The sequence below is a fragment of the Falco punctatus genome (genome assembly GCF_963210335.1).
Source record: "Falco punctatus genome assembly, chromosome: 18".
NCBI lineage: Eukaryota > Metazoa > Chordata > Aves > Falconiformes > Falconidae > Falco > Falco punctatus.
This window is the reverse complement of record NC_137598.1, coordinates 5450218-5459674: the sequence shown is the minus strand read 5'-3', so window position 1 is coordinate 5459674 and position 9457 is coordinate 5450218. Positions and strand designations below refer to the sequence as shown.

Below are 9457 nucleotides of genomic sequence, written 5' to 3'. Positions count from 1 at the left end.
GGGGCGGCGGGAGCGGCCCGATTTACACCCCGCCCCGACCCGGAAACGGACGCCGCGCACCAGCGAGGCGCGGCGGGGCGGGGATAGAGAGGCCTCCCCCCTCCCCTCCCCGCGCCCCGCCCCGCCCCGCCCCGCCCGGCTCCTACCGGCTCCTACCAACGAGGCGGCGCCCCGCGGGTAGAGTGGCCACGCACGACCGCAGCGCCGCCGGCACCTCGGAGGACTTGGGGAGGGAAGGGGTAGGGGGGGGGCAACGGGGCAGGAGGGGGCAATGGGCGGCCATGGGGGAATGGGGGGCAATGGCGGGGGGGACGACCGGGGGCGATAAGGGGCGAGGGGGAAGAAGGGGAAGGGGTGTAATGGGGGGCAATGGGGGAAACGGGGGGCAATAGAAGGGAATGGGGGGCAAAAGGGGAGGGGGGCAATAAGGATTGGGGGCTGGAGGGGGGCAAGGGGTAATAAGGGGGAAAAGAGGGAAGAGGGGGTATTGGAGGGTGGGGGGGCAATAGGAGGGAATCAGGGGGCAATAGTGACACGAGGGGCCATGGGGGGGCAGTTTGGGGGGCAGTTTCCCCCCCCAGGAGCTGATGGGTGCTCATGACCCCCCAGCCCCCAGTGGCACGAAGGAGATGCTGACACAGTGGGATGTCCCAGGGCTTTATTGGGGGGCAGCAGGGGCACCCAGCACCCTCAGCACGGGGCGGGGGGGCACCCACGGGTGGGGGGACACAGGGCGGCACAGATGGACATGGGTGGTCACACGTGGTCATGGTTGGTCATGTGTGTCATGGATGGTCACAGATGGACACGGGTGGACATGGGAGGTCCCAGGGGGACACAGGTAGTTACAGGTGGTCCCAGGTGGTCACACGTGGTCATGGTTGGTCACACATGGTCATGGATGGACACAGGAGGTTCCAGGTGGACATGGGTGGTTCCAGATGGTCACACGTAGTCATGGCTGGTCACATGTGGTCATGGATGGACATGGGAGGTCCCAGGTGGACACGGGTGGTCATGGGTGGACACAGATGGTCATGCGTGGTCCTAGTTGGTCACAGGCAGTCATGGATGGACAAGGGAGGTCACAGGTGGTCATGGCTGATCCTGGGTGGTCATGGGCACGTGGTTGGCCACAGGAGGACACAGAGGGTCCTGGGTGGTCACGTCTGGCCACAGATGGTCACAGCACCCAGGAGGACACGCATGGGCATGGAAGGACACGGGTGGGTCACAGGAAGACGCAGGTGGTCACGGGTGGCCACAGCAGGAGGTGGGTGCTGGGTGGTGCTGGTGGCCTCAGTCGGAGCTGCTGGAGGAGGAGGAGGACGACGACGACGAAGAGCGCTGTGGGGGGACAGGACAGCCATGAGCACCCAGGGTGGGCTGGGGGGCACCCCCCCGTGTCCCCCATGTCCCCCATGTCCTGTGTCCCATGTCTGTCCCATGTCCCCCTCCTCACCTTGTGCCTTTTCTGAGCCTTCTTCATCCTCTTCTTCATCTTCTTTGCTGCCTTCTTGTCCAGCCCGGGGGGGTATGGGGGGGGCACCCCGGGGTGGGGGGGCTGCAGGGGAGGGCACCCTGGGGGTCCCATGGGGCACAGGGGGGGCCCCGAAGGGGCCAGGGGAGTCCCCGGGGGGCACGGGGTGGGCCCCGAAGGGTATGGGGGGTGTCCGGGCCCCCCCAGAGGATTTGGGGGTACCACCGGGGGGGGGTACACAGGGTTGGCAGGGTGGGGCTGAGTGGGGCACGTGGGGTTTGGGGGGTACACGGGGTTCAGGGGGGGCGGCTGCCCTGTGGGGAGGAGAAAAAAGAAAATTGAGGGGGGGATCCAGAGCCCCTCGCTGCCCCGAGGGGGTCAGGGCAGCCCCCCCACCACTTTGAGGGTCCCTCCCCCCCCTTACCTGCACCAGGGTCCCACATGGCAGCTGGCAGCTCCAGGACCTGGGGGGGCACAGGGGTGAGTGGGGGCCCCCAAACACCCCAGGAGGGGTCCCTGGGGACCCCCCCCGGCTGGATCCAGGGGAGCAGAGGGGGGCAGAGGGATATTGCAGGGGGTGGGGGGTGGCTGGGGGGCTCAGGGGTCGCTGGGGGTCAGGGCCTGCAGGGTCGGTGGCTCAGGGGATTTGGGGGTGCGGGGGAGAATGGGGGATGCACAGGGGCTGCGGGGGGGGGGGGCTGGGGGTGCAGAAGGGACAGGGGGTGCACAGGGGCTCCAGGGGGGATTTGGGGGGTCACAAGGGGGACCTGGCGGTGCAGAAGGGGACAGAGGGGTGCAGGGGGAATCTGGGGGGTGCCAGGGGAATTTGAGGGCTCAGGGGGTGCCAGGACGGTGCAGGCTAGATCTGGGGGTGCACAGGCGGAGTAGGAGAATCTGGGGGGTGTTGGGGGTGCCGGGGGGAATTTGGGGGTGCTGGGGGGGTGCCGGGGGGGATATCGGAGTGCGGAGGGGTGACAGGGGGGTGCAGGCTGGATCTGGGGGTGCACAGGCGGAGCAGGGGGGTCTGGGGGTGCCGGGGGGGGAGTTGGGGGCGCGGGGGGGGGATGCCGGGGGGAGTTGGGGGTGCGGGGCGGTGCCAGGGGGGTGCAGGCTGGATCTGGGGGTGCACAGGTGGAGCAGGGGGGTCTGGGAGTGCCGGGGGGGAGTTGGGGGTCCCGGGGGGGAGTTGGGGGTCCCGGGGGGCTCCGCTCCCACCTGCCGCCTGCGCTCCGGCCGCGGCCCCGCCCGAGGGTACCGGGGGGGCGGGGCGCCGAGTGGCTCCTCCCGGGGGCGGGGCGGGGGCGGGGCGGGGGCCCTGCCGGGCGGGAGCGCCCGCCCCCCTGTGCCTCAGTTTCCCCCCGCACGCACCTGCCGGGGGGCGCCGGGGGGCGGCGCGGGGGCGGCTGCCAAGCGCTGGAGCCGCTGCAGCGCCCGCTCGGCCGAGAGCCGCGCCTCGGGGTCGGGGTCCCAGCAGTCCTCCAGCAGCTCCGGCAGCGCCCCCCCGGGCTGCGGGACCCCCGCTCAGCGCGGAGCCCCCACGTGGGGAGCCCCGGGAAGGGACCCTCACGCCGGGCATGGAACTCCCAAACAGACCACCCCTCCCCACCCTGAGCAGGGGCACCCTCGGCGCCCCTGGGGACCTGGGCAGGGACCCCCCCAAGGCAAGGGCACCCCCAGGCACCCCTGGGACCCTCTGGGTTGTCGTGTCCCCCCCCAGACAGGGGAACCCCAGGGCACCCTGGACACCCCCAGCCACAACTCCCAACACCCTTGAGTACCCAGGCAGGGACCCCCCCAGGGTAGGGACCCTCCCCAGACACCCCTGGGCACCCCCAAACACCCCTGGGTACCCAGGCAGGGACCCCCCCAGGGTAGGGACCCTCCCCAGACACCCCTGGGCACCCCTAAACACCCCTGGGTACCCAGGCAGGGACGCCCCCCCAGGCATGGGCACCCGAAGGCACGCCGGGACCCTCTGGGCACAGACACCCCGCGTCACCACTGCCCATGGGCACCCACAGCATCCCTGGGCACCCAGGAAGGGACCCCCCAAGGGTAGAGACTCTCCCCAGACACCCCTGGGCACCCCCAAACACCCCTGGGTACCCAGGCAGGGACCTCATCAGGGCTGGGACCCCCCACGCACCTCCCCAAACACCCCTGGGCATCCAGGCAGGGACCTCCCCGGGGCAGGACACCCACCCCCCCATGGGTGCCCATCGGGGCTGACCTGGGGGGCACAGTGCCAGGCGGGGGGGATGAGTGGCCGCCGCCGCTCCTCCACGGCCAAGCGCCGGAGCTGGGCACCCGTGGGGCTGGCACCCAGCTCCGCCTCGTATGCCAGCCGGAATGCCGGCACGGGTGCTCCTGCGGGACAGGGTGGGGGTCAGTGGGCATGGGGGGGGTCCAAGGGAGCAGGGGGGCACCCATGGGTGCTCACCAGGGCTGAGGGCCTGGCAGCGTGAGAGGATCTCCCAGAGGAGCAGTGCCAGCGCGTAGACGTCCGCTTGCCGCAGCGCCCGGCCCCATGCCCGCAGGTCCAGGCTCTCATCCAGGATCTCGGGTGCCAGGTACCGCTGGGTGCCCGCCTGCACGCACAGGCACCGGGGTAAGGCTCGCACCAGGCCCGTGCATGCACAGGCACCAGGGTAAGGCTTGCACGAGAGTCGTGCTTGCACGAGCACCAGGTCCCAGCCTACACCAAGGCCCCATGTACCAGGGTAAGCCTTGCACCAGGACTGTGCTTGCACATGCACCAGGGTAAGGCCTGCACCCAGGTGAGGCTCGCACCAGGCCCGTGCATGCGTGGGCACCAGGGTAAGGCTTGCACTAGGGTGGTGCTTGCACATGCACCAGGTCCCAGCCAGCACCGCAGCTGTGTGCACATGCACGAGGGTAAGGCTTGCACCAGGGCCGTGCGTGCATAGGCACCAGGGTGAGCCTTGCACCATGGCTGTACTTGCAGGTGCACCAGGACCCAGCTTGCACCAGGGCCGTGCATGTGCTTGCCAGCCCCCCCAGCACTGCGCCTGTCCTCACACACGCACGAGGGCTTGGCTTGCACCAGGGCTGCGCTTGCACACGCACCAGCAGTGTGAGGGGGTCCCATCCCCGCCCCACCCGTGTCCCCGTCCCCGTCACCTTGCGGATGGGCACGGCATGGCGGGCGCCAGCCTGGGCGCGCGGTGGCAGCGCCAGAGCCAGCCCGAAGTCACCGATGGCACAAGTCCCGTCCTCCCGCACCAGCACGTTCTGGCTGCTCAGGTCCCGGTGCACCACACTGGGCTTGTACAGGCCTGGGGGGGGGGGGGAAATTTGTAGGGGGTCACCAGAGGGGGACACCCCTGCAGAGGCCGGGCGGGTGCAGGAGTGGCTGCACTCACCATCGCGCCACAGCTCCTGGTGCAAGAAGGCGAGGCCGCGGGCGAGGGAGAGCGCCAGGCGCACGCTGCCGGCCCACGTCCCCACGTGCTGCCCCAGGAAGTGTTGCAGGGAGCCCTGGGGACACGCGTGGGGACACGCGTGGGGACACAGGGCAGCTGCCCCCCTCATGCACGCACCCAGCTGCCCCCCGCTGCTTGTGGGGGCACCCCGTGTTCCGGTGGGTGCGTGGCCGTGGCACGGCCTGTGTGAGCACCCCCACCCTGTGCACCCCAGAGCACCCCCGCTGCAGCCACAGGCACCCCGAGCACCCACGCACCCCCAGAGCACCCCCAGAGCACCCCCTGCACCCCCTGTGCACACTCGTATGCACCCTGAGCACCCCCAGCCCCCCATGCACAACTTCCCAGCACCCTGTGCACACTCGTGTGCTCCCTGAGCAACCCATGTGCACCCTGAGGCCCCCCGGAACACCATGCGCACCCCTAGCACCCTGTGCACACCCATGTGCACCCCAGCACCCCATGCACGCTCCCCCCAGCACCCCCATGCACACCCATGTGCACCCCCAGCCCCCCATGCAGAACCTCCCAGCACCCTGTGCACACCCATGTGCACCCTGAGGACCCCCAGCACCCCATGCACAACCCCTCAGCGCCCTGTGCGTACCATGTGCACCCTCAGCACCCTATGTGCACCCTCAGCACCCCCAGCACCCCATGCACGCTCCCAGCACCCTGTGCACACCCACGTGCACCCTCAGCACCCCCAGCACCCCATGCACGCTCCCAGCACCCTGTGCACACCCACGTGCACCCTCAGCACCCCCACGTGCACCCTCAGCACCCCCAGCACCCCATGCACGCTCCCAGCACCCTGTGCACACCCACGTGCACCCTCAGCACCCCCACGTGCACCCTCAGCACCCCCAGCACCCCATGCACGCTCCCAGCACCCTGTGCACACCCACGTGCACCCTCAGCACCCCCACGTGCACCCTCAGCACCCCCAGCACCCCATGCACGCTCCCAGCACCCTGTGCACACCCACGTGCACCCTCAGCACCCCCAGCACCCCATGCACGCTCCCAGCACCCTGTGCACACCCACGTGCACCCTCAGCACCCCCAGCACCCCATGCACGCTCCCAGCACCCTGTGCACACCCACGTGCACCCTCAGCACCCCCAGCACCCCATGCACGCTCCCAGCACCCTGTGCACACCCACGTGCACCCTCAGCACCCCCAGCACCCCATGCACGCTCCCAGCACCCTGTGCACACCCACGTGCACCCTCAGCACCCCCAGCACCCCATGCACGCTCCCAGCACCCTGTGCACACCCACGTGCACCCTCAGCACCCCCAGCACCCCATGCACGCTCCCAGCACCCTGTACACACCCATGTGCACCCGCAGCACCCCCAGCACCCCATGCACGCTCCCAGCACCCTGTGCACACCCATGTGCACCCTCAGCACCCCCAGCACCCCATGCACGCTCCCAGCACCCTGTGCACACCCATGTGCACCCTCAGCACCCCCAGCACCCCGTGCACGCTCCCAGCACCCTGTACACACCCATGGGCACCCTGAGCCCCCCATGCACACCCATGGGCACCCCCAGCACCCCATGCCCACTCATGAGCACCCCTGGCACCCCGTGCCCCCCCCCCCCCCCTCACTCACGGCAGGGTACAGCTGGAGGACAAGGAGCCCCCCATGGGCACGAGGCCCGGCCGCCCGCGTGCCCAGCAGCCGTGCCACGTTGTCGTGCTCCATCAGGGGCAGCCCGTGCACGGCTCGCTCGGCTGCGAAGCGCCCGGCCGCCCCGGCCACGAAGGCCTTGATGGCCACCGGCCGCTGCTGGAGGGTGCCCTGCCACACCGCTGAGAAGCGTCCGGCCTGCAGCACCTGCCGGTGCACACAGCACCCATGGGTGCCCATCGTGACACCCAGCGTGTCCCCGCTGGGTGGTGGGATCCCATCCGGGGCTGGGTGGCCCCAGCTCCAGGGACAAGCAGCTCTGGGCACCCATGGGTGACCCCTGGAGCCCCAAGCCCCTACCCTCAGTGCTGGGCACCCACGGGTGCCTCCCACTCCTGAGCAGCCCCAGATGCCCCCGTACCCAGGGATGCCCCCGCACCCATGGGTGTCCCCAGGCACCCCACACCCAGGGAGCCCCAGGCACCCATGGGTGTCCCTAGCCCCAGGTACCCCCTCACCCAGGGATCCCCAGGCACCCATGGGTGTCCCCAGCCCCAGGTGTCCCCTGGCACCCCACACCCAGGGAGCCCCAGGCACCCATGGGTGGCCCCCCCGGGATTCCCCATGGGTGTCCCTCAGCCCGTGGGTGCCCACCCCATGGGTGCCCCTCGTCCCGCAGGTGCCCCGTTACCTGCAGGAAGCGCAGTGCAGGCAGGTCTGGGCTGGGGGGCTCTGGGGCAGCCTCGATCCCCTGGCACCCCCGGGGTGGCTGCCCTGCGTGGGTCCTTGCCCATCGCAGCCCTGGCACAGGGACATGTGGGACACAGGGACAGAGCCCCCCCCACCCCCCCAGGGACCCCCCATAACCAGGGGGGACCTCGGGACACCAGAGACTTTCAGGACCCCCCCCACCCTGGGGACAGGGGGGATGTGGCACCCTGGGACCCCCACACCCAGGGACGCCTGCATCCTGGGGAAACCGGGGACAACCCCCCCGGGCGCCTCCTCCCAGGGCTCCCCAGGACACCAGGGACCCCCCTGCCCCAGGGGTGACATGATGCTTGGGGACACCCCCACCCTGGGAAACCTGCACCCTGGGGACACCAGGGACGCAGCATTTGGAGACACCCAAACCCAGGGGACACGGGGTAGGGGGTGGGCTGTGCCTGGGGGTCCCCACGTCCCACCCCACGTTCCCATCCCTACCGAGGATGGCCAGGCAGCTGAGGAGGAGGAGGAGGAGGGGGCCAGCACCCCACAGCCACAGGGGCCCCACAGCCCCCACAGGGCCGGGCACTGGGGACAGAGGCTGCAGTGACACGGGGCCCCCCCACACCTGGTGGGGACCCGGGTGGGTGGCCCCCTTTTGTTTGGATCGCACAGGTTCCCCAGTCCCCTATAGGTCCCAGGTCCCCCCCATGGGTCCCCCAGTCCCCCCCCAGGTCCCCTATGTGTCCCAAGTCGCCCCCCCCCCCAGGCCTCCAGCCCCCCCCTGGGTCCCACATCCCACTAGGTGTCCCCTGAAGGTCCCCATGGGTCCCCCCAGTCCCCCATGCAGCCCCAGCCCCTCTCCCCAAGCGTCCCCCAGCACCCCCAACCTCCTGGTGGATCATATCCAGCCCCCCAGTGCCCCCCAGCACCTGGGCCATGCTGGGGCCCCCCCAGCCCCGTCCCTGTCCCGCTGGCGTTGCCGTTGCAGAGGTGGCCGTGGCAGAGGCAGACGAGGACGGCACCGCCGGGGGGTCCCGCGGGGCTGGGGGCGCAGGTGGGAGAGGGGCAGGTGGCCCCCCCCCCCCCCCCCCCAGCAGCCTGGGGACACCGCAACCGTCACTGGGGCGCCCCACGGTGCTGGCAAGGGGACCCCCAAGCCCAGGGAAGGGGCAGGGGGCCAGGCTGGACCCCCCTCCCCAGGCCCCCCCCGCAGCGCTGCTCCGGCCCAGCGCCTCTGTAGCTGCTTCTCAAGGCCAAGGTCAAGCGCAGCAGCTGGGAAGGGACCCAGGCTCCGGCCTCCCAGCACCTCCCCCACCCACCAACGGCCCCTCAAGGCAGGATCAGGCCCCTCTATCCTGCCCCAGCCCCTTCTGCCCCCCCCCAGTACCCTCCCAGGGCAGGATCAGGCCCCTCTATCCTGCCCCAGCCCCTTCTGCCTCCCCCCCCAGTACCCTCCCAGGGCAGGATCAGGCCCCTCTATCCTGCCCCAGCCCCTTCTGCTCCCCCCCAGTACCCTCCCAGGGCAGGATCAGGCCCCTCTATCCTGCCCCAGCCCCTTCTGCTCCCCCCCAGTACCCTCCCAGGGCAGGATCAGGCCCCTCTATCCTGCCCCAGCCCCTTCTGCTCCCCCCCAGTACCCTCCCAGGGCAGGATCAGGCCCCTGCCCCGGCCCGTTCTGTTCCCCACCCCTCCCCTGGGCAGGATCAGGCCCCAGCCCCTCTCCCACCAACGCTCCAGGACAGGATCAGGCCCCTTCTCCCCCCCAGGACAGGACGAGGCCCCCCCATATCGGGATGCATCCCCAGGGGGGTGGGGGGGGGGTCTCACCCTGCACCAGCGCGTGGCTCTGGTTCCAGATGCCGATGCAGCACTGGCCGGGGGGGCAGCGGACGGTGCCAGCCTTGGCCCCCCCCGGGCCCCCCAACCCACCCCGCACGCTGGGATGCTTGTAGGAGACGCAGCTGAGATTGTAGGGGCCTGGGGGGGGGGGGGGGGGGGGGGGGCAGAACACAGTGATGATGGCTTCAAGCCGCCCCCCCCGCCCCCCAAAAATATCCTCCTCTCCTCCCCTCCCACCCCCCAACAACCACCACCAGCACCCTAGGGTGGGGGGTCCCCAGCACCCACCTGGTGGCCCCGGCGCCAGCCCCATGGGTGCCTCCGGCTGCAGGAGGGAGCTGGC

The 9457-nt window shown here is 70.8% G+C and overlaps 1 protein-coding gene across 1 annotated transcript; it reads right to left on the bottom strand.

Annotated features, from left to right (window-relative positions):
* Positions 1–643: 643 nt before the first annotated feature.
* Positions 644–8213, bottom strand: AMHR2 (anti-Mullerian hormone receptor type 2; the record flags this gene model as incomplete). The annotated part of the gene is made up of 12 exons (XM_080368228.1): positions 644–1347; positions 1463–1794; positions 1905–1944; positions 2849–2986; positions 3711–3847; positions 3921–4068; positions 4622–4776; positions 4864–4978; positions 6547–6771; positions 7256–7365; positions 7771–7960; positions 8163–8213. The coding sequence occupies 12 exons, from the start codon at positions 8211–8213 to the stop codon at positions 1300–1302; spliced, it is 1689 nt and encodes a 562-aa protein (XP_080224354.1). The 3' UTR covers positions 644–1299.
* Between the last annotated feature and the right edge of the window lie 1244 nt (positions 8214–9457).